General features: G+C 37.6%; 1 protein-coding gene across 1 annotated transcript in view; it reads left to right on the top strand.

The window, feature by feature from the left end:
* The window catches only part of AHRR (aryl-hydrocarbon receptor repressor), a 55673-nt gene that overhangs the window by 11754 nt on the left and 17972 nt on the right, over positions 1-25947 (top strand). Inside the window, exons 3-4 of the mRNA XM_044681749.1 lie at positions 9885-10014; positions 12291-12424. Coding sequence (XP_044537684.1) covers positions 9885-10014; positions 12291-12424 — 264 coding nt within the window. The remainder of the gene's footprint in view (positions 1-9884; positions 10015-12290; positions 12425-25947) is intronic.

Genomic DNA, 25947 nt, shown 5'->3' on the forward strand with positions numbered 1-25947 from the left:
TCTGGAATGCCAAAATAAATTGTGGAATGTGAATGCAAATGGAATATTGCTCTGATCTAGGAAGTAATGAATATGAATACAAATAAGGATTTAAGTGAATTGATGTAAAATGAAGTAAGCAGAAACCGGAAAACAATATACACAACAACTACAAAAACGTAAATGCAAAGAAAATTAATAAACAAACAGAGAAAATTGAATGCTATGAGCTTATGATGACTAAGTTGGTCCCAAAGAAGAGCTATGGGAATGTACTACTCTTCATTTTTTAAAGGTGTAGGGGACAATAGCTGTGAAATACTGGACTAATTTTTCTTCCTATGTGTCCTTTGTTAAAAGTAAGTGTTCTCCAGAATTGGCAGAGGGGAGATTATATTGACAAAATAGGTGATATAACGTATAACTCAGTGGAATTGCTTGTCAGCTCTGAGAGGAGGGGAAGAAAAGAGGGGAAGGAGACAACAAGAATTATGCAAAAAAATAAAAAATTTTAAATAGGTGATATAAAAATAAACATCATGAATAAATATTCAAAGAAAAAAGAGTATTTTAGATGAAACAATTTAAAGTCTCAAAGTTTCCTTTTCTTATCTGAGAAGGTTTTGATAATAATCAAAACAAAGAGATTGGTTGGCTCTGCTCTGCTTCTTACATTCAAAACTCTAATTCTCAGGGTAGAATAACTATGGAGTAAGAACAATAACCACACTGATTACCTTCAAGTTCTACAATTTTTATTATATGTATTTTGTATTTCATTCATGTCTTCCCTTTACATTTAATTTCCCAATGTAGATTTGTATTTTATGTCAAGAATGATGAAAAAAGTATGTTTTTTTCAGAGAATGATAAATGCATATGAGTATATGTACCTATGAGTGTATAAAGACAAATAATCCAGAAAAGGTGTTCTAAATCTCTTATAGAGAAATTCAAATCAAAACAACTTTGAGACAGGGGCAGCTGGGTAGCTCAGTGGATTGAGAGCCAGGCTTAGAGACGGGAGGTCTTAGGTTCAAATCTAAGCCTCAGACACTTCCCCCATTGACCCCTTACCACTCTTCTCCAAGATGGAAGGTAAGGGTTTAAAAAAAAGGAAAGAAAAAAAATAATTTTGAAGTACTACCTCACACCTAACAGGTTGGCTAATATGACAGCAAAGGAAAGTAATAAATGTTGGAGGGGATGTGGCAAAATTTGGACACTAATGCAATGCTGGTGGAGTTGTGAATTAATTTATCCATTCTGGAAGGCGATTTGGAATTAAACCTAAAGGGCTTTAAATGAATGCCTTCCCTTTGATCCAGACATAACCCTGCTCGTTTTGTACTCCAAGGAGATAATAAGGAAAAAGACTTGTACAAAAATATTTAAAGCTGAGCTTTTTGTGGTGGCAGAAAATTGGAAAATGAGGGGATGCCCTTAGATTGGGGAATGGCTGAACAAATTGTGGTATCTGTTGGTGATGGAATACTATTTTGCTAAAAGGAATAACGAACTGGGGGAATTCCATGTGAACTGGAATGACCTCCAGGAAGTGATGCAGAGTAAAATGAGCAGAACCAGGAGAACATTGTATAATGAAAGTAAAACATTGTGGAATAATCCAATGTAATGAACTTTGCTTCTAGTAGCAATGCACCAAACCAGGACACTCTTGAAGGACTAATGGGAAAGAATGCTATCCACCTTGAGAGAAAGAACTGTGGGAGTAGAAATGCAAAAGAAAAATATGTGACATCACTTATAACATGTATATATGTGTATGCGATTTGGGATTTAGGCTTTTTAAAAAATCACTCTATAGCAAAAATGAATAATATAGAAATAGGTATCAAGCAATAACATTTGTAGAACCCAATGGAACTGCTTGTTGTCTCTGGGAAGGGGGAAGGAAGAAGGTAGGGAAAGAAAATGAATCATATAAACATGGAAAAATATTTAAAAGTTAAAATAAAAAAATTAAACTTAATTTTAAAAAAGCATAGCCATTAGTTTTATATATACAATAGTGGTAAAACTTTTGCATTGAGCCCAGTCATTATCTTTTTGTTGCTCTCTCTGGGCTGAGGGAGGCTCCCTCGTATATATGTATTCAAATATATATGCAATCATCCTCATACCATGAGTTAAGATGAGGTGGGCACTATGAGTGACTTGTTGTTGAGAACTTCTAGTCCCTGGCTCATTACAATACTCTTTGCACAAAAACGTCCCAATGGCAGACAGAGTTATCATGAGCCATTTCAGGAGAATGATTCCAGAATTAGAAGTGTCAGCCTTCAGAGCATTTGGAATCTTAATCCTTTGATGAAAGGAGAGTTTTATGCTATTACAGTGTAGAAAGGAAACCTCCAAATAGAAAAACCGATAAATGATTCAGTAGCAAGTTCAAACACAGAAGCCCCAAAATTGCTGCCTGGCAGCTCCCTACATCCATTTGGTCAAATCATATAGATAAAATGTCAAACTTCCAGCAAGTCAAAAGCAGGGAAGTTTGAGTGGGAAGCATTACAGTGGTGGTAGCACAAGTCAGGCAAGTCCCTTATCTTCTTGAGCCTCATTCTCCTCATAAAAGTGATCTCTTCAGTCTTTCCTAACATTCCTATAATCCTATGTAAGATCCATGAGTTTAGAGTTGAAAGAGACCTTATATGTCATCTTGTACAAATTCCTTATTTTACAAATTAGGAGAGTGAGACCTAGAGAGCCTAGCCAAACAGTAACAGAATAAAAAAAATTTTAAATAGATATTCTGAATGAGACCTGGTTTTAAATCCCATTGCTTACATTAACTGTGTCTCTAGATGGAACTTTTACCCTCTGAGCTCCTGACGACTCTCTCCAAGACCTCCAAGTACTGTAAAAAAATTGCTAGCTGATAGAGACAGACACCATGGTTAATTTTATTGCAGTGAATTTTAAACAAACAGGTAAATGTTCGTGAGGGATGTTGTCCATAAACTGTTTGTTCAGTGAGTTAGCTAGTAGATATCTGAATGGAATGTGTGCTATAAAGCAGCAATTCTCTCTGGGTCTCAATTTTCCCATCTACAAAATGAACTGGAAGACCTATAAAGTCCCTCTCAGCTCTAAATCTACAAGTCTATGCATTATCCTTTTTGCTGTCATGTTCTTTACAGGCAGAATGGGGGTGGGGAAGATCCCCCACCTCTATTTGTTAGCACCTACTGGTAAGCCTTCAGAAAAAGGCTTTCTATGGTTTGAGAAGGGTGCAGTGTAAGGCATTGTATGGGTGGCTAGGTTAGAAAGACTCATCTTCATGAGTTCAAATATAACCTCAGACACTTCCAAGCTGTGTGACCCCGGGCAAGTCACATAACCCTGTTTGTCTCAATTTCTTCATCCATAAAATGAGCTGGAGAAGGAAATGTAAACCACTCCAGTGTTTTTGCCAAGGAAAACCCAAATGAGGTCACAAAGAGTGGGACGTGACTGCAAAACAACTGAACTTAAATGAATTTTGTGGAGAAAATCCTTTTTTCCTCCAATGCCTAGATTAAGTTAGTACCTAAGGCTAAATCCATTTACTTCCTTTACAATGTTTATTCCAGATATATAAATATATTCCTTATATCTTTGTTTCCAAGAACACAGGAAACTTAAAAGATTGCAAAAGACAGGGCAGCTAAGTGGTTCAGTGGATTGAGAGGCAAGCCTAGGGACAAGAGGTTCTGGGTTCAAATGTGACCTCAGTCACTTCCTAGCAAGACCAACCCCCATTGCCTAGCGCTTACTGCCCTTCTGCCTTGGGACAAATGTACAATATTGATTCTAAGATGGAAGGTAAGGTTTAAAAAAAAAGATTACAAATGTGAAGAGCTTCCCTATTAAGAAAAAATATTCATTTTTGGAAGTCTTTGGATCATTAATAAGCAAGTCTGTGACACTGAAGCTCTCAGTCTATTAGTGGCACTTTCTACTTATGTGCCAGGTGCTTCTCCCTATCCTCTAATTTCAGTGTTGGTGTTGGAATATCACAGAAAATGGGCTGATACATCTATGGGCGAGGCCAAAAAGCCAAACTCTAAAGTGAGTAATAAATAAAGATTTCCAGGAAAGAAAGCAGAGAGGTTAGTTGGTCTTTTAGTAAACCTACCTGGTGTTTTTATGGACTTAAAGTCAGTTAAGGAAATGAATACTCTTGAAATGACCAGCTCTGTAGGGCAAAGGGGAAACATTTAATTTAACCCACTCCATAAGGTTCAAGTAAACCAACTGTACTGATTTGAATTAATGTTTATTTTGTATCATTTAAACAATCTTCTTTTACTCCCTACTGTTCTTATTGCTTGTCTCCTGCTCTCTTTTCCTGTTGATATGTGGTTTTTCTTTCCCATCAGTCATCAAAATAAATCCCATAAGAAATCAGGCAGGAAATAAGGGCAATGAGTGATGTGATGACAATTTAAAAGACAAAACAGTCATAAATGCAGCATTTCACCCAGTTTTCAAATTGCACCTTCTCAAGCTGAGATCTTTACTTTCTTAGTTTTGTTATATGTTCTGTTGTTATTATTCAGACATTTCAGACATGTCCAATGCTTTATGACTCCATTTAGGGTTTTCTTGGCAAAGATACTAGGCGTAGCTTGGCATTTCCTGCTCCAGTTCATGTTACAGATGAGGAAAGTGAGGTCAACAGGGTTAAGTGACTTGCCCAGAGTCACACAGCGAGTAAGTGTCTGAAGCCAGATTTGAACTCAGGAAGATGAGTTTTTCTGACTCCAGACCTAGCACTCTATTGTTGAAATAATATTGGGCAAGCTACAAAATAAAAGGACAAAAACTATTGGCACTATAGGTTTAAACTGTTTCATATACTTTTGATAGATGGAATTAAAAGTATCTTCAGTGATAAAGTGAAGTGAATCTCATAGATGAACATCCCTTCAGGGCCAGGCACAAGGGATGCTAAAGAGACTCTTGTTTTAGAAAAATAAACTATTTATTGAAAATATATAAGGATAAAAAAGGATTTCAAATTCTAAGGGATTTCTAACTCTACCCAACTAAACTCCCTGGTTCCACAAGGAACCGCTTCTCCTGTTTTTCACAGGATACACTAATTCTCCCTTATCTGACTAACCCAAACTTATACTATTCTAAATAAAACTACCACTATTATCCTTAAAATTCTTAACTTCATCTTTAACTTTTAAAAATAACAAAGGCTAGCTGGTTGAGTCTCAATAAGAATCAAGTTAGGACTCTGAGCCTTAACAGATGCAGAGCCCAAACCGAAGACCAGGGTTTCTTTGGTCTTTTCAGAGTTTAATCAATCTATAAACAGTAACAGATAATCAATAGTGTTTCCCAAGTTGGAAAAGAAAACACTATGCTCCTTCAGGTCTTTCACTCAGACAGAGAGAGAGGCAAAGATGTTACCTTCTCCAGCCTTGCGAGAGAGAAAAAGTCCCTGAGTATGATTCTGTCAACTGCCAGAGACCAAATGTCAACTGCCACACCCAGAGAAGAGTAACTGAAAAGAGAGACTGTCAGCATTTGAAATTAACACGCTCTCTCAGCTCTATTTGAAACTCCAATTCTTCCTCAAGACAGCTTCTCTACTTCTTATCTCTAAACTAATAAAACAATACTTATTTTCTATTATGATCCTTATACTATCCAGTGCCACTTCGCCTTCTACACACAATAGTAGTGGAAAGAGCACTGGACTGGGGATCACAAACCATGACAGCTTCAGAGAAAACTTTAGCTTAGAGTTCAGTGACTCCAATTCCTTCATCTCACAGATGAGGAATCAGAGTCAGAAGAGCAGGTTTGTTCAGGACCACTAAGTTAATAATGCTGCGAACTCTGATCTTCGTTGTTCTTGCCATATCCCCATGACTGTCAGGAGGGCTTGGTTTAACCTCCAGCTCTGACTCTTAACCTTTACTGTTTATCTCATAAATAAAAATACCTTGTAAATCTTAAGGCACTATACAAATGTGCAATCTTATTTATAGATGAGAGGCAGCCTTGTACAGTGGTGAGAGAAGGAGGCTTTGGAGTCTGGAAGGTCCGTGTTCAAGTTCTGCCTTTGGCATATATTAGCTATGGAACTATTGGCAAGTCACTTTATCTCATGGTGCCTTAGGCAGCTCTCTAATCAGTCAACAAACACTTATTAAATAATACTGTGTTTTAGATATTATGAGAGGCTGGAGATACAAACCAGATAATCAACCAGAAATTATTTTATTGAATACTTTGTGAATAAGAGGATGAGGCCTAGCAAAGTGCTTGGTGCATAGTAAATGCTAATAAATGCTTATCAATGGATTAATAGAATAAAAAATGAGAATCTTTGGTTTTTGTGGGTTTTTTTTTAAAATAAAACTCTTACTTTCTGTCTTAGGACTGATACTAAGTAGTGTTCTAAGGCAGAATAATGGCAAGGGCTAGGCAATGGGGATTAAATGACTTCCCAAGGTCACACGCTAGGCAGTGCTGAAGTCAAATTTGAATCTAGGATCTCCCATCTCTAGGAGTGGCTCTCTACCACTGAGTCACTAGTTGTACCCATGAGAAACTTTTATCTCCCCCCACCAAAAACCCTTACCTTCCATCTTAGAATCAATACCACATATTGATTCCAAGGCAGAACAGTGGTAGGGACTAGGCAATGGGAGTTAAGTGACTCACCCAGGGTCACATAGCTAGGAATTGTCTGAGGCCAGATTTTAAACTAGGACCTTCCATCTCTAGGCCTGGCTCTCAATCCACTGAGCCACTCAGCTGCCCACAGAAACTTTGATCTTAAGTCCTTCATGGTCTGGTTTTAGAGATGCTACTGCTACTTGGAAAGTAAATTCACCAGGCCTATATCCCTAATGAAATTTCAAAAAGAGGAAGAGGTCCAATATGTATAAATGTCAGGTCTGTTTTTTTAAGTGGCAAATATCTGGAAACTAAGAGGATATCCATCAATTAGGAAATAGCTGAACAAATTATGGTATATGAATGTCATGGTATACTGTTATGTTGTAAGAAATGATGAATGAGGGGGTTCCAGAGAAACCTGGGAAGCCTTATATGATTGGATTCAGAGTGAATTGAGCAGAACCAGGAGGACAGTTTATACTTTAACAACATTGAAAAACATAAAAAAGAACAATTTTGAGACTTAAAAACTCTATCATCCCAGTAATCAACTGTGGTTCCAGAGGACTGATGATGCTGAATACCACATACCTACCTTCTGATAGAAAGATGGTGGATTTGGGCAGCAGGCTGAGACAACAATTTTTGGATGTGGCCAAAATAAGAAGTTCTTGGGTTTTTTTTTTTTTTACTATGTATACTCGTTAGGAAAGATTTGTTTTTCCTTTGTCCCAGTTGGGAGGGAGGAGAGGAGGAAAAATACGTGTTTTATTAAAAAATTGATTTTAAAGAAGAGAATTACTATAATTGATACAACCATTCTGGAGAGCAATATGGAATCATGCCTGAAGGGTATAAAACTATGTATATTCTTTGTCCCCAGGAATACTACTGCTGGGTCTACATCCCAAAGAGATCAGAGATAAGGGAAAAGGATCTTCCTGCACAAAAATATTTTTTTTTAATTTTTTTAACCCTTAACTTCTGTGTATTGGCTCCTAGGTAGAAGAGTGGTAAGGGTGGGCAACGGGGGTCAAGTGACTTGCCCAGGGTCACACAGCTGGGAAGTGTCTAAGGCCAGCTTTGAACCTAGGACTTCCTGTCTCTAGGCCTGACTCTCAATCCCCTGAACTACCCAGCTGCCCCTAAAAATATATATATTTTTTAAACCCTTAACTTCTGTGTATTGGCTCCTTGGTGGAAGAGTGGTAAGGGTGGGCAATGGGGGTCAAGTGACTTGCCCAGGGTCACACAGGTAGGAAGTGTCTGAGGCCGGATTTGAACCTAGGACCTCCCATCTTTAGGCCTGAATCTTAATCCACTGAGCTACCCAGCTGCCCCCTGTACAAAAATATTTTAGCATCTCTTTTTGTAGTGGCAAAAAATTAGAAACGGAGGGGTTTTCCATCACTTGGGGAATGGAGGCACAAATTGTGGTACATGGTTATATTGGAATATTACTACACCATAAGAAATAATGAACAGGTTGAATTAAAAAAAAAAACCTTGTAAAGACTTATATGAACTGATACAAAGAGAAGTGACCAGAACCAGGAAGACAATATATACAGTAATAGAACTATTATGTGACAATTAATCGTGAAGATATAAACTATTATCAGCAAAGCAAATTTCCAAGATAACCATAAGGAAATCATGATGAAAATGCTGTCCACACCCAAAGAAAGAACTGTTGGAGTCTGACTGCAAATCAAAGTATTCCATCTTCCACTTCATATCCTTCTTGAGTTTTTTATTGTAGGTGTAATATGTGTCTTCTGTCATGGCATGAACAATATCGAAATATATATTATATAAAAGCATTGGTATGACCTGGAAGTAGGGAAAGGATAGAGAGGGAAAATCTGAATCATTAAAATGTCAAAAAACACTTGTCAAAACATTTTTTACATGTAACTAAAAAAAATAAATTTTAAAACAATGTTTAAAAATGTAAACTGAAAGAAAAAGTTAACAAAGAAAGTATTGTATAAGTGTTAAATTCATGATTCAAACAGTAAATGAAATTTTTTTAATCAGGAAAAGTTTGGAGGGGAATAATCAAGTGCAGTAATAGAACTGTCACACTTTTTTTCTTCTGTCAAAGTAATTTAAGAACATGATATGAAGATAAGCAACCATTACACAATGAGTTTGAAGTTGTGTGTGTTATTGCACTTAAAAAAAAAAAAACTAGTCAGGGTTTGTATTTGAATTTCCTGCTTTCTCCCTAATCCACTTGTCTGTTTCTTTCCAAAGAGAGCTTTGGAGAACCCTGTAAGGGAGTTTCCTATTGTGGTTCTGGGCCAGGAAATGTTTCTAGGCAACATTGTAAAAGAACTGGTACCAGAGATGTTCTGAAGAGAAAGGAATAGAGGAAGAGGCATGGATTTATAATTTTAGATTGAAACATACTCTTAAGAAAAACAAAATAGTGCTGAGAAGCTCAAGGGGAGAGGAAATGTAGGTAGAAATACTAGAAGAGATTGAATCTGATGCCAAAAAGGGATGTTAGCAGAAAATATGAGAGTATTAGAGTACAACTAAACCTGTGGCTAAGAAAATATTCTATTTCTAAGTGTCCACTTCTCATATACTATTTAAAATGTGAAGGTATCTAAGGAGAGGAATAAATTGGCAGCAGGCAGCAGGTCCATTAGCTAGCTAGAAGGATGCAATCGCAGCTTTTACTAGCTACCCTACTAAAGACACAACAGTTGTGGGGAAGAGTGATAGGGAGAGGGCATGAATAATCAAACAAGTTATTTATTAAATGCCTATCACATTTATGCAATGGATCTATTCCCTGGCCTCCTAATTTGTCAGACTTTTTCTACTATTCAAGGTTTGTGTGGCCTGCTTTTCCTCCTTCCTTGAGCCACATTAACCTCAATTAACCTCAGTTAATAGCCAGACCAGTATGGCATAAAGGAAAGAATTCATGCCTTAGGAGGTCAGATGACTCCAGTTTGAGTCCTAACTGATAATACCTGTTGCCCCAGAACCTATTAAATTGGGGAAAAAATAATGCTTTTATTACTCACGGGGTTGTTGTGAAGAAAACTCTTGTAAGCCAGAAAGCAATGTATAAATTCGAGTTATTATTATATCTTTTACACAGGATTCTCTTTTGTTGGATTTTGATGATCATCAGCAGCTGAATATGGGAAATTTTACAGCTACTAACCAGTGACAGAAACAGAGGAATTTACTTTGAGATTTAGTCTAAAAATTCTTTGTTATAACTGTTTCAGACTGATGTAATGCATCAAAACATATACGATTATATTCATGTGGATGACCGCCAAGATTTCTGCAGACAGCTTCACTGGGCCATGAATCCTCCCCAGATGGTGTTTGGGCAGCCACTGCAGTCAGAAACAGGTGGGTCACAATCGAGCAATAGGTGAAGAATTCATGTGTGCTGGAGAGTCCAAACCAATGTTGGTGAAAACTCCTTGTCAATCCAGGTTTGACCTCATTTTATTCTCCTGACATGCAAAATATCAAAGTAAGCTAGCTTGGTGAGAGAGAGCTCTCCACTGGTTCCTGGGGTTGAAGCTGATGACTTCCTTCTCTGTGATGGAATATGGAATTATTTTTGTAGCCAGGAGTCATCAAGCCTATTTGTTGATCTCCCAAACCCCAAGAATCTCCCAACCACCTTTAAGCTGGGGATGGCGGCAGAAGGGATGCCTCTATGGCATCCAATTAATTTGGTAGGATGCCCAAGAATTATCTCTATGGAATTTATCTTTTATGGTTTCTACCAAATGAGCATGGTGAACCCCTCCCCTCTTCCGTCATGGTCCTCCCAAACAGATGAGCAACTATCCTGAAAACCACTGAATATCCTACCTCATATATCACTGTACTCCAAGCTTCTGTCATTCAATTCTGTTTTCTTCTCACTAATATTTAGTGATCACTTTTTGTAGCAGGTTGAGTAGAACTCCCAAAGAATTTAGAATGATTTCCAAGAGTTTCTTTGACAGCTCTCATGAAAATCTAAAGCAATGACCAATCTTGGGTATTTCTTGTCATGAATCCTTGTTCTCCCTGTTGCTCTAGGTTAACAATTCCTTGAGAGGGAGTGTGACAAAGTGTGACCCTTGGATTTGGAGTAAAAAAGACATAGGTTCAAATCCTGACTTTTATCTACTGGCTGTATGAGTCTGGATACATCTCTAAATCTTTCTGTGCCTCAGGTTCCTTATTAATAAAATAGGAAGGCTTGGACTTGATGACCTTCGAGGTCCTTTCTAGCCTCAGTTTGTGATCTCTAGCACTCTACATCCTTCTCATCTCTTTTCTCCCTTTCTTCTGTTGTGATATTTTATTCCCTTTGTGTTATTCCAGGAGAGCAGCTAGTTTCTTTATCCAGTTTTTGTCTCTGAGGGGTTGGAATATTCTACTTCTTTCTATCCACTTATCCAACAAACTATGCTACTTGACTTCTCATTTTCAAATTTACTTACAAAATTTGCTTTTTTCTTGGAAACTTTTCTTCCCTAAAATGAGCCATTCATAGATGCATCTTGCTGGATACCTAGAGACTACCAAACCTTCATATGATACTTTTCTAACATAAAATCATTATTTACTGTCTACATTTCTTTCCTAAGATAAAAAATTCCTTAGAAACATATATTTATTTTGATAGAAGGGCCTAACACTTCTGTTGACCTTTAAGACATACAAAATAAAAATAATTTTAAAAAATCATTGTAAGAGCTGTGCAGCTCTTCAGTTCATTCATCCAGTAACATGTATTCTAACATAATATTTACTGTGCATGTAGCACTATGGAAGGTGGTCCTGGGGAATCCAAAACAAATAGATATGTTTTCAAGTCTTGAAGATTACATTATACTTGGGGAGGTAAGATAGACTGTTAGTGCTAAAACCAATCTTAGAAATCATCCAACCCCACCTTGTCACTGTATAGATAAGGAAACTGAGGTCCAAAAGGTAAAAGTAGCTCACCTAAAGTCACCCTAAAAGCTAAAAAAAAAAGGGAAACTAAGGACTCAAGGCCAAATTACCTAACTCCCAAGGATTTTATCCCTACCACTCCACTGAGCTTATGGATATACATAAGTAATTAAACAAGTTAAACCAGAAGAAGGAAAAGATAGATGCAAGTTAGTTTGGAAAGACTTCAAAGAGAAAGCAGTCCTTCGAGGAAATTCAGATTTGGGATTGGCTAAAAGGAAGGATAAAGGCATATGTGACCATCATTAATATTTTACCAGTGGAGAAATGAAGGCATACATAGTGAGGTAAGTACTTTATTCTGTCAGGCAGAAAATAAAAGGCACATTTTGAATTTAACCTGTAGGAATTTGAATACAGGTAAGAAAGCCTGTCATTTCACCAAGATCCCAAAATGAAATAAAATGATACATATACAATGACTATAAACAGTTAGAAAAAGTCACATCCAAACTCAAAGAAGTAATAACAACTTTTTAAATTTAAGAATTCCTTTAGATAAGCTACATGTCTGAGTCAAATTTTGCAAATTCCTCATTTGAAGAAAAACAAAAGCAAAACAAAAATGCAAAGGCATGATCTTTTACTTTTCTTTTGTTCACCTGTCCGTGTTTTTACATGGAATTTATTGTTAGACATACTTTGTCCTTCATTGTTATTGGCAGGAGAAGAATACATTCTTGATAAGCTGCTTAAAGCTCAGGAATGTGACAGCATGTCGACGGAGTACTCTGCCTTTCTAACCCGCTGTTTCATCTGCCGAGTTCGTTGCCTTCTGGACAGCACTTCTGGTTTCCTGGTAAGTAAAGTTTATTAAAGAGGGGGGAAAAATTGTGACTAAACATTTCAATCTATGATTTTTCGAAGTGATCTGGAAGCAATATGGCTAATTACAGAAAAGTATAACTTCTGTGAAGTGGGGAAGAAGAGATTGGGAATAGAAAAAAGGAGTGGGGAGTGGGTTGTGTAAACTTCTTGACAAAGTCAAAAAAAGAAAATCTATGATTTGATTTGTATAGGGAATTAGCCATGAGTGACTTCTAATATACAAATTTTAATACATCTATGACATAGTAGATAAACTCTAAGTTGGTACCTGAGGCACATAAAAGTTAAATGATTTGCTCTTGGTCAAACATCTAGAGTCTATCTAGATACACAGGCTAGATCTGAATCCACATCTTCCTAATGCCAAGCCCAGCACTCTTTCCATCATATTTCTTCTTTTTTACTTTAAGTAATGATAATTACTTAATAACAATTAGTCTGTCATCCTAGTTGTGCTTAATGGTGGGCTTTTACACTTTTATAATTTGTATTAAAAATACCCTTTTCTCCCTCAAGGTCCAATAAATGTTGTCTCTCCAAAAAGCTTCTAATTAAAGTGAATATCATCCTATTCCCTACTTGTCAATATTACCACACAGTTCCAAATCTTCATGCCTATAATCTGACTATCTTCAATACCACATGTAATAAATACACAGTTCTTGGTTCATATAGTGAAGCAGTAAATAATTATGAATGAATGAAAAAAATGTATACATGATTAGCAAATTGACAATTCATCCACTATCACCATTGAATAAGACAGCTTTGATGATATGGTGGTTAAAGGATAGGAATAGGAAATAGCCCAATGATTTCAGTGATATAAGGAACTACCAGTTGGGGAAACTCTTTCTATCAATATAGATGTACTCCTTTTCCTTTATGGATAGTTTTAGAAAGCTGCCTAGAGCAGTGATGGGTAAACTAGAGCCCTTGGGCCAGATGTAGCCCCCTGAAATGTTCTATCTGGCCACATGACATTATTCCTAATCTGACCAATACAATAAGTAGTATACAATACAATGAAACTTTGAAAGAGTTGCCTTAGACTGACAGATGAGCATTCCCTTTCCTTTGGCCCCCTCAGTTTGCCCATCACTGGCCTAGAACATTACAAAGGAACATGACTTCTCCTGGGTCACACAATCAGAAACAGGAATTGAATCCAGATCCTTCTGGCTTTGAGGACAACTGTCCATCAACTGTGCCACACAGGGATAAAAGTTCTAGAAAATCCTGGGAATCCTGCCATGAACTACTTATAATGCACCTTCAGGTTTATATGTGTTTTTATTTAAAATATAGTATGTACGTTTTTTTTTTCCTTCCAAACTATACTTCCCCCATCCTACAGAGGAAAGCATCCTGACCAATAGCTTCATGACTCTACCTGCCAGGAAACAAGGAAGAAGAAAAATCTGTCAGTTACTGCTGGTATAAATAGCCAAAGCCACTAATTTGTTTTTCAGACTTTTCACTTCTCTCAAGTTCGCGGCATGACCATTTGGAAATACATTTGTTAATATTTTGTTCACATTACATTAGTTCATATTTGTATAATAATGAAAGGTTTCCAAGGCACTTTTTTTTTACAACAGCTCTACAAGGTATACAAGGCATAGTTTTACTGCCCCCATTTTACAAATGAAATTGCTGTTTCAAAGAGCTAAGTGACTTATTTGCCCAAGTTTATTCATTTGGTCAGCATCAGAGCCAAGATTCCTATCCAGCTCCTGACACTCCAGTAGTCGAGCCCTTTTCTTCATGCCATGGCACCTGCTCTTGTCTTCCAGATGAAGAAAAAGTTCTTGGCCTCTAGAAATCAGAACCTTTAGTTCTTTGCTTAATTTTATTGCCAATAGTAAAGCACTAAAGCTTTTTGTAACTGTAAGAGATTGTGAGATACTTCAGTAAAAGTTTTTGTATACATAGAAAGCATGATTAACATTTTTACTGGTGTTCGGGGTACCTCACACATGTTAGAAAATCAAAATGGAAGAACACAGTGGTATAGGATAATACTTTCATAGTTCATACAAGGGTTGGAGACATGAGACTCTCAAAGGAGGACCAACATTATATTGTTTTGTCTTGTTTTGTTTAATAGCCAAGATTAAATTGAGCCAGTGTGTGGCAATATATTATAGAACTGCTTCCTCTCCTGAGAGACATCCTATATCTCCTGATCACATTTATGAAAGATTAAATTAATACTTTTTCTCCTTATTCTATACCCTCTTTGAGATCTGAATTTAATTGTGACATAGAGAATTAAGATTTCATAAGTGTGGGTAGTCAAAATAGAAAGGAACTATGAAAAGGCCAAGAGAAATGTTTAGTTCATGTTATTTTTTAAATGAAAAATAAAGAAAAAAGCAAATTCTTTACACATGAATGGGAAGTAACTGGAAAAGCAGGCAAAGTTGAGATTAACAGGAGATGTATAAGCATGGATGGCTTAAAAATAAACTTGCTAGCCAAAAAATGCATCTCCATAAAATGCCTAAGATTCCTAGATATCAGAGTAAGAGTAAAGCTGAGATTTACAGATGACGTTTTCAGATACATATGCATGCAGTGTTTGTATAAAACAAATCATAGAAAGAGGAGATGGGCATGGGAGCTTTAGTTAATATAGAGGCTGAAAAGAATGACCTGTTAACCTAAATTTCAAAAGGGTTTTGGTTTCAATTTATGGTAAAATTCTCAGAAGACTGAAATCTTCTCCAGGAAGTGAAGGGAATATCAGAAAGAGGCAGAATGAGAATGAGTGAGATGAAGTTTAAGATTCTGAAAGAATATGATCTCATATGACTTCTGAAGAAAACTTCATCTGAAAAGTTATCTCATTTTTTCAAATTTCTTTTTGGTTGCTATTGGCAGAAGAGGTGTGATAGGATCTGTATGTTTGTGACTCTTTGCAAAATGGAATCTATTTGTTGATTGGGAGAGTTTTTGCTAAGATAGTTTCCCTGCTTTAGCAAGGAAACTAGGATGAGAGGATCATAGATTTAGAGATAGAAGGGACCTCAGAAATGATCTAGTTCTACTTTCTTATTTGATAAATGATGAAACTGAAGCCCAAAGATTTGAAATGACCTCCTCAAGGTCACACAGTAAGTGGCAAAGCCAAGATTTGAACCCTAGTCCTCCAATACCAAATCCATCACACTTTCCATTGTTCTATTTTTAGCATCTCTAATCTTCTGTTGCCTTTGGGGTCTAGCCACTAAAGAATAACAGTAGCTGGAGAAGAGCTCAGACTTTCATCTCTGGTCCTCATCTATACTTTCTTGGTAGAAATGAATGAAACAGATGCCAATATCTGGAGAGCATCCTTTTGATCAGTACCATATTCCATTTTTATCCACACAAACTGAGCTTTCTTGCTTTCTCTCAGAGTTGGCTTAAAAATAAAGTCCTTAAAGATGTAGTCCACTGTAATCATGACTCATGGTGCAACATAATATGCTAGGGATTCAGAGGGTTGAGAATTCTTGACTTACCACTAATGTTTACTCTCGGACTCTAAAGCAGTCATGTGGCTTGTCCGTTTCTTGAAATATGCCAAAACGGCTTTTTTGGCTTATTTCTTTGGGGAAGTTGAATAGAAAAAGCTGCATTCTTCTTTTCAATATAAGGGGAAATTAATCTGCTACTTTGATTTAAAAAATAGCATGTGGGACTAGATTGGTTCTGGGTAGAGTACTTTGTTTCTAATTAGTGCATCTTTTTAGATTTTATTCATCGTAGATTAGAGGTATTATTTTCTCTCTATCAAATGGATCTACCTTAAGCTATTATATAATGTGAATCGCACTAAACATATTAATTATTTAACATATTCCCATTGCTATTACCAATAATTATCTCACTCTTGGTCAGAATGTTTTCCTTTGCAACATGGGGGCAGAGAGGGACTAAAATGACAAATGAGAATTACTGAAATCAGTAAAAACTAATGTCGTATGGTTCTCTTTGTTCATCCATCCTGCATCAACCCTTCTCTCCCTGCTTTCAGTTTGAGCCCCAGCACTAGAATGTAAATAGGTCAAACTTCTAAACCAAGGTGGAAGGAGGTTGAGCTCTTCCTACCAGCAGGTGATTGACAGTCTTTTTTGCCTTCATGCTTCCTGGTAGGTGGAAACATAACACTATTGGTCAGAGGGAAGAGGATGACAATGGCATCCAATTATTGGTAAGTTATTTTTCCTTTTTGTAGTGCAGGGGAGACAGAAAGAGAAAAAGAAACAAAGAGACAATGAATCCTTTGTATTAGCACTATAACATGCAGGAGGGGAGGATTCCAAGAAGAGGAAAAGTTTGAGCAGAAAAACACATCTTTACAACATAAAGATTGCTAGTTATCTTATTAGTTAAGCCTGTCTCGTAAAATTTCATCTGTAGGACCTTCTTAATTACCATCACATAAATGTTTTAAAAATTATTTCTAAAAATTCTCTAGTTTATGATGCCATCCTAAAAATTTATACCATTTGGAAATCAAAATCATATAAATCATAGTACCTCTCAGGCCACAAATCTTTACAGAACACTTACTAATTTTATGGCATCATGGGGAATATAGAAAAGTCTAAGATATAGTTTCTTTCTTCTGAAAGTTCACAGGAGCCAGCAAATTATGACCCAGGGACCAAATCTGGCCTACTGCCTGCTTTTATATCACTTTCAGGCAAAGAATGATTTTTTATATTTTAAATATAGTAAAATTTTATTAAAAAATGCTGGGACTATACAAATATGGGCAGTAGGCATCCATTCTGTGGGTTGGATTTGTCCAGAGGGCCAAATCTGGTTTAGAGTATAATTGTGGTGATAAAACCTATACACAGGAAAAGACCATATGCTGTTTTAGATTGTTAATTAAATACCAAATGTGTAGCATAGATAATCTGTTCTATGAGTGCAGAGGAGGGAGAGATCAGTGTGCTTTGGAGTAATAAAGGATCCATTTGTGAAGGAGATGGAGAAAAAGTAATCTAGTTAGGAAGAAAAACAAATTCAAAGAAAGTATAGAAGCAGGAAAGTTCCGAATATGTTTAAAGCAAGGCAAGTTCCCTTTTGAACATGATTAGTTAACTTGCAGCAAGGCTTTCAGGTTGGAACAATCCACTAAGTTTGTTGAATTCTCTTCTGTATTAGAGGCCCTGGAGAAATGTAAGACATATAAGGTATACTTCCTAACCTTAAGGAGTTTACAGTGTAGCAGGGTAGAACAAACATGACCCACAGAAAACAATTAAAGAAGCATAAAGCCCTACACTGTATAGCTCTGCCTAGTACTGTGATTCAGTAAAAAGAGCACCAGTTCAAAGTCTGAAGACCTAGGTTCGAATCTGCCATTTATCACTTGTGTGACCTTGGGAAAAGCCCTTCATTCACCTCAGAACCTCAGTTTTTCTCATCTATAAAGTGATGGGGTTGGACTAGATGTCCTCTGTGGATCTTTCAAGATCTAAGTCTATGATTCTGAGTAGTAGGAGTTCAGAGAAAAGGAACATTAACTCCTGCTGGGATTATCAGAGTGTACATTTTCGTAGGGCAGATGAGATTTTAACTGAGGCTTGAAGTAAACTTTAGATTAGAAGAGGGGGAAAGGGAGGTCTTTCCAGATGGGTATGACAATATAAACAATGGAAGTGACCAGTATGACATGTAAGACAGTAACACATTCTAGAGACTCTATTTTGAAGAGTAATAGGAAGTTAAGTTTGGATAAAGAAGATGGGACTAGATTATAGAAAGCCTTTAATACTCAAATAGTTTGGGCTTCTATTGGAAAATAAAAAATAAGGAACCATAATAGCTTTCATTATTTCATCATGATGAAACTAGTAATTTAGAAAGATTAATTTAACTTTAGATTGGTATAAAGAGTTAACCTTGAAGTAAAGAAGACGTCAGTTCAAGTCCTATCTCTGACACATACAGACTGATTCCATAACCATGGAAAAGTCATCATCCTATGACCCTATGAACTTTTCTTCTCAGCACCTCTGGCACCTATCTAACTCTATAATTACAGACAAATTACTGGTACAATTCCTGATCTCTTGGCTCAGATCACCAACTACCTAATGGACATCTTGAACCATATGTTCTATAGACATCTCATATCCAAAACAGAACTCATTACCTTTTCTCCCAAGCCTTCCTTTCTTTCTAGCATCCATGTCCCCCTGTTGAGGGCACTTCATCCTCCTAGTCACCTAGATGCATAACTGTCGATATCATCCTCAACTACTTACTTGTGCTCACTCCATACATCCAAACTGCTACTAAGTCTTCTTGCTTCTAACTTCACAATATCTCTTGTATATGTCCCCTTCTCTTTACTCAACATGGTTATTGCCCTAATACAGGACCTCATCATCTCATAGCTAGACTACTGTAATAGCCTTCTGCGTGGCCTTCTTACCTCCTCAGATCTCTCTGCACTCTAGTCTATCCTTTGCTTGAGTGCTAGAGTGATCTTCCAAAAGCAGAGTCCAATTATGTCACCCCCATGAGTACTAAATACATTCCAGGGGCTCCCTTTTTATCTCCAGGGTTCTCCGTTTGGCTTTTAAAGCTTTTCACAGTCTGGCCCCTTCTACCTTTTCTATTCCTTTTACATTTGTCTGTCCTCATGTCCTTTATAAATCAGCAACATTGGTCTTGTTCTTCACACATTCATCCCATCTCCCAATTCTGTCCACTCTGTCTGGAATGCCCTCCTTCTTCACCTCTCCCTCCTTCAAGGCTCAGCTGAAATCCCCCATTTTGGAAAAGGTCTTTCCTGGTTCTTCTTACTGTGAGCACCTTCCCTCTGAGGTGTTCTCCCATATGTACGTGTTCTAATTCTTCAGTTTATGTAAAATGAAAATGAAGATAAAGTTACAGAATGTTAAAGTTTGAAGGTATCCTTGTGGTCATCTAACTCTACCTGTACCTAAATAGGAATTCTCTCTAAAGCCGGCTCAACCAACATACAGAGTTGCCTTTTGAGTGTTGTCACTCTCTTTAGAATACAAAGACTATTTTTGCCTTTCTTTGTATTCCCAGGGCTTAACAAGTGTTGGGCACTTACTAAGAGCTTAATAAATACTTGTTGCTGAGGATGGATGGAGGAGGTGGTTTCCTATACCAATAAAATCATTACTCCAGACCTAAAATGGACATCTATACATACATACATATATATATATATATACACACACTCACACATATATATTTATGTGTATATACATATCAGCAGTATGCAGGATGAATTAGAGGTGGATTTGGGGATGACTAGTCAGGAGGTTGTTGAAATAATCCCAGAATGAGATGATGAAAACCTGAACAGGGATCATGAGAGTTGAAATAGAGAAGAAATGATAAGTTCAAAAGACATTTTGAGGATAGTTATAATAGGAACAACAGAATAAATATAGCACATAAAAGAGACAAAAGAATCAACAATATTTAGTGAATGATTGCAAAATTTCTGACCACTGGACAATGATAGTACCCTGATGTAAACGATGTAGTTGAGAAGATACACTAATTTGGTTTTGGGGAGAAGATAAGAAAATGATGAGCTTGGTGTGGGACAGATTGATTTTAAAGAAATAATGGGACATCCCAAGGAGAGTTGGAAATACAGAACTGAAGCACAGGATTAGGGGAGTGGACATATGTATCACTTGAGTGGAGGTGATAATTGAGGCTATGGCCATGGTTGATTTTTCTGAAGGTAGTAAGCTAGTGTAGAAAATAGCATAATTGAGGACTGAGCTTCTGGGGGTTTTCATAACTGAGAGGTAGGAAGGAATCCACAAAATAGAGCTATATGTGTATTTTCCCCCTACCAGATAGCACCTTCCTGGAGGTTACAGTCTATTTTTTATTTTTTATATTTATTTCTTATTCTTTGTATTTAATCCATTTCAATTCGGCTAGGTGGCAGAGTGATCATGGTCGTAGAGTCAGGAAAACCCGAGTTTGAATCTGGCCTCAAGCACTTCCTTGCTTTGTCACCCTGGAAAAATCACTTAACTGCTATATTTGTCTGAATTTCCTCTTCTGTAAAGTGGGAATAATAATAGAACCTACCTCCCAAAGTTGTTGTGAGGATCCAATGAGGTAATAGTTGTAAAACCCTTAACACAGTGCCTGGCACATAGTCAGTGCTATAAAAATGTTAGCTATTAATTTGGTTATTAGCAACTAAGTTCCATAAGCATTTACTAAGTACTTAGTCTGAAGTGCTAAAGCTGCAAAGATGAAGTAGGAATCAGTCTCTGGCTTCAAGAAACTTATATTCTAAAAGTGGGAATTAAACATTCACTCCATGCTCATGTGTGTATTCCACTATTCCAGACATGATGTCTGGAAGATATTTGGTGATCGGATTGTTGAACTAGAGGGGACCACAGATATTATCTAGTTCTAATTCTTCAGTTTATGGATAATGAAAATGAAGATAAAGTTACAGAATGTTAAAGTTTGAAGGTATCCTTGTGGTCATCTAACTCTACCTGTACCTGAATAGGAATTCTCTCTAAAGCAGGCTCAACCAACATATGGTCATCCAGCCTTCACCTGAAGACCTCTTTGGAGGGGATGGCTCACTAACTTCTATTCCCTTTTGGTTGGCTCTGATTGCCAGAAGTTTTTCCTTATGTTGACTCTACAATCTACCTCACTTCAGTTTCTCTCTGGTCCTAGTTCAATTCTCTTAGGGCAAATGGAACAAAACTAATCCCTAGTAGATGCAATTGATAGTTAATCGTTAAAAATGCTTGAATAGTTGAGTGGGTTTATGAACCATCTTCAAATTCACTGTGAAAACAATAGCTAAGCTTTTAGTGGTTGTCCCTTTTTGGGTGCCTTTACACAGACTTTCTGTTGAACTTAAAATTCATATCCTCTTTATTTCTGCCTCTTAGAATCCTTAGATTTCTTCAATATTTCTTTTGGATGCCCCTACAGAAAACCTTACTTAATTCCCCCGAGTTTCAGTGTTCTTAACCTTTTTTTGTGTTATGGACTCCCTTTTCCATGCAGAAAATACAGGACATTACTGTCAGACCTGACTGATGAGGTCTGACACAAGGCAGATGACACAGAGAGATTGAGTAATGCAGTGAAGCTTTATTGTGGGGTAGGGAGAGCAAGGGAGCCCATAACCTAGGTGGCCAGGGGTCTCCACCTGGGTGGAGAAGAGGACAATCTTTTATAGGGTGGTGGTCTGGGATGAGGTAATCTGTGTTGCCTCTATTGGGCAAAGTTGGGGTACTTGGGTGAAGCTCATTGGAAGGCCCTGACAGGGTGGGAAGTTCTCAGGCTTGATGGTCAGTGATGCAGGAGGTCATTTGTCTAGGCCTGACAAGGAAATCCTGATGTTCTGCCAGGTTTTGCTGTTGTGACAGTTTCTGTCTCAAACTCGGGAAGATGCTGGGGGGAAGGGGTAAAGGGGTTGCTTTGGCCCCAGGATCTATCAATTATGAAGGAAGTGATTGCTTATAAAATTTTTTTAAAAATTTAATTTGTAGACTCAAAGTTAAGAACTGAGAGGAACAACCACTACATAACACTACTCAAAAGAATCTTGAACTCAACATTATATGGCAAAGGGTCTTTTATTTCATTATCATGAGAATGGGTACTCACAAGCCAGTTTTACAGGTGTTACAGCCAACTAGCAAGTGCCAAGAATGGGAAGCACCAAACTCTCTTTTATTAATGCGAATCAGTTCCTCCCCTCCTTCACCATTGGCCAGTTAAAGAGAGTCACAAGAGCCAGCTGATCAGAATGCAATGTACAATCATTCATATTAAAGAAAAGCAACTTCACCTGTTAGCCTCTTAAAGGCAGCTAACCTATTATGTGTTCCTCATCATGTCCTGCTGACATGGATGTGGGGGAAAGGAGTTTAAGCTAGGAACAAGAAACAACTCAATTTTCTTTTCTTCTTACTCCATTATACAAGCTTTGTTAGTACCTTTTCCTCATAAGAACCTTTGCCCTTCCTGTTGTGCTCCTTGTTGCCTCTTTTACTTATTTATATCTGTAAATATGCCCCCCTCCAGTCAGGTAGGGATTATTTTTCATTTTGTTCTTGTATTCCCAGAACCAAGCATAGAGCCTTGTACATAGTGGGTGGCTAATAAATGCTTATTGATTTGAATCGAATGTCCATATTTTCAAAGTAGACACTAGTCCTGGTATGAAAGCAGGGGTGTGAGTACAGCAAAATGTACTGTTACTTAACTTGAATTTTCAATTATTTACTGTGAATGATTTTCCTTGCGTCATTTTCATGATGTCCAAATATGCAGTATATACACATATGCAGTATATGCTGATTTCTATTTCCATGCAAAATATTAAAAGGGATCTTAAGAAGTCTTATCATTCTTCTTCCTTCAGGTAGGTCTATACCTAAGCTATCCTAGACACATAGATATCAACTCAAACTGTAAAGACTTGTAGGGGAAAAAGGGAAGGATCATTTATTAAGCACCTACTATGTGTCTGACACTGTGCTGAACACTTTACAAATATCTCATTTGATCCTCACAACTCTGAGAGGTAGTAAGCTATTATGATCTGCATTTTACAGGGGAAGAAACAGGCAAACAGGTTAAGTGACTTGCCAGCAGTCACAGAGCTAAATTGGTCTGAAGAACAACTTGAACTCAGGATCTTCCTGACTTCAGACCTCTATCCACAACCTTCCTGAAGAAACTCCCTGTTATGGACTAAACATTACATAACTTTCTAGATAGGATATTCTTGGTCCTATCTAAATGCATTTTCCTTGTTAAAATGTAAGACCATTTTGTCTTGCTTAGTGCTCAGTGGACCTGGAGAGAAGTGACCAATATTTTTGAGAAGTCCTTTTACCTCCATGGAGAAGCCCAGACTCTATGACAGTGATGATGAACCTTTTAGAAACAGAGTGCCAGGCCCTAACCCCCCCCACACCATCCCCAGACTGAGTCCTATACCTGAATGGAGTTCTGGGTGAGCCCTGCCCCCACCTTTACCCTATACAGGGAAGGGAGGAAGCTCTCCCATTGGGCTGCTGGGCAGAGGGGTGATGTGAAAAAATGTCATCAGGAACAGTGGAGAGGAGGAGGGGAGCAGCTCTGCCCGAGTCCCTCTGTCTTTCTAGTAACAAACTCTGGCAGGAGGTAGCTGCCTGCCTGCAGAGAGCATGCTGTGTGCCATCTTTGGCACCTGTACCATAGGTTCACCATCACTGCTCTGTGGCCATGAAGTACTATCCCTACCTCCTCACCCTTTCCCCCTGATTTCTACCACCCTTTGACTAGTTATCTTGACATCTCCAGGGCTTTCTTTCCCCTCAACCCTGAGGAGACACAGCTGGACAGAAGTTCATGAAGTGAGAGAGATGAAAGTCTTAGGACTACAGCAGAGAGCCAGGAGCAACCCTTCCCTAGTATGTGTTCCCCATAGTGTCATCACTAGAAGTGCAAGGGCTCCTCTTTTCAAAGAAGGTGCTGACTTTCAGATTTTTGAGTTGTGCTCTTTTTATATTTATTCTCTAATTACAAGCTGCTAGGAATGCTCAAAGGCTTTTCAACTGATGCATTAATCAGTCTAGGTAACTGAAATCTGGTGGCATGACATCATGGTGTAAAAGAAGAAATACTTGACTCGATCCCATTCTCAATTTGCTACTTATCTAGCTGTATGACATTGGCCAAGTCATTTCACCTCATCTACACTCAGTTTCATTTTCTGGAAAATTAGGAAGTGGGACTAAATGATCTCCAAGGTCCCCTTCAGCTTCAACTCTCTAGTTTCAAAGTTTTATGCTTATGAATAAATGACTTGTTAACATCAGAAGCATAAATATAATGTCATAATTGGTTAAAGCTAAAGCAACATAAAAGGTAGAGACCTTTCCATTTTTGTTGATTGGTTGTAATTGAAACTGACTGGACTCCAGTAGTTAATTGACCCAGTCCAGTCCACAGATATTTACTGAAGACCCTTCTATGTGGAAGGCACTATACTATGGATTGAGGAAACAAAAATGAATGAAACAGTCATTGTCCTCAAGAAGTTTATGATCTAACTAAGGGAGTAAAGCATGTGATATAAAATGAAACTGCAGACATACAAAGTACAAAAGAGGAAGAGAGTGTTCCCAAGAAAAACCTCTGAAGTGGACTATGGAAGCTAGGTAAAAATAGGAAGAGGGAGAACTTTCTCCTCCCACACAGGTCCAAGCATAGGCACACACCAAAAGGCAAAGTGGGATCTTATAAAGGATGCTTATGGTGAAAGGGGATATGCTTAGTTTGGCTGGAATCAAGGACAAATAAAGGGTTGGCATGGAAAAATAAAGTTAGAAAAGTAAATTGGAGGCAGGTTGTAGAAGGCCTTGAAAGCCAAGTTTAGAAATTTGGTCTCCTTTAAATTCCAGATTCACTCAGCTAATAATTTCTCATATGCCTGTTATTCAAGGGAAAAAAATAAGATATTTGCTATTGAAAAGGTAGCAATTTCCAATTTGGTCTGAAAGTATTTGCTTGATCAACACGTGCTTAAATCAACAATTAGATTGTAGTTGTGTGACCTTGGGCAAATCTCTTGACCCTGATGCCTAGCCCTTGCCACTCATCTGCCTTTGTACCAATACTTAGTATTGATTCTAAGATAGAAGAAGGATTAAAAAAAAAAAAGAATTCGGGGTAATGGCACTCAGAAAAAAATTCCATCCCAATTATGGCTCAACTATAGGCCTTAACTTATTGCACCCTCAGGCCATATACACCGGATATCAGCTAGTATATAGCTTTCCTCCTCTACAGACTCCACACTTTCCACACTGTTATGCCCTTTTCAACCAGAGCCATTTAAGTTGTATACTTGAAGCTGACTCCATTGCCTTGCTTTACCTTACATATATCTTATTCACGTGATACCTCTTCTTGCCTCGGATACTTATGTTCTCCTGCTTCCTTTCCCCCATCACTTTGGCTACTTCACATGTCCAGGATCCTGTTTGTTCTGCCATACAAGTCTTTCTGACCTCCTGAGCCTTACTCATCTGGCTAGAGTTGAACCAGCTGCTTCCTCTGACTGTTAATGATGATATGTCCTGACTCTGACTTTACCTGCTGTCTAGCCTTCACCTTTGATAACTAGGTGTTTGCTTACCTGGTTCCTGGTCTTTGGCTCCATCTGGAGCTTCTAAATCTTGCTCACTTCTCACTCATTTTGGAGTGGATTTTTTATGCTAATTTTTTAGCTCTTCCAATCGTGACTTTTCTTTTGCCTCATGTCCCAATGCTACCCACAAGTAACTCAAGTAAAAATAACTCATTTTATTTTGATAAGGATTTGGGAGAGAGGGTATGTGACATAAATAAAAAAATGTTTGCTCGCTTTTTTTTTTTTTCATTTCTTTCATTACATTTCATGTGTTGGTGCTTGGCATGGTAAGAGTCTAGCTTCACCAATTGCCA

This window comes from Gracilinanus agilis, chromosome 1 (assembly GCF_016433145.1).
Source record: "Gracilinanus agilis isolate LMUSP501 chromosome 1, AgileGrace, whole genome shotgun sequence".
In the NCBI taxonomy this organism is placed as follows: Eukaryota; Metazoa; Chordata; class Mammalia; order Didelphimorphia; family Didelphidae; genus Gracilinanus; species Gracilinanus agilis.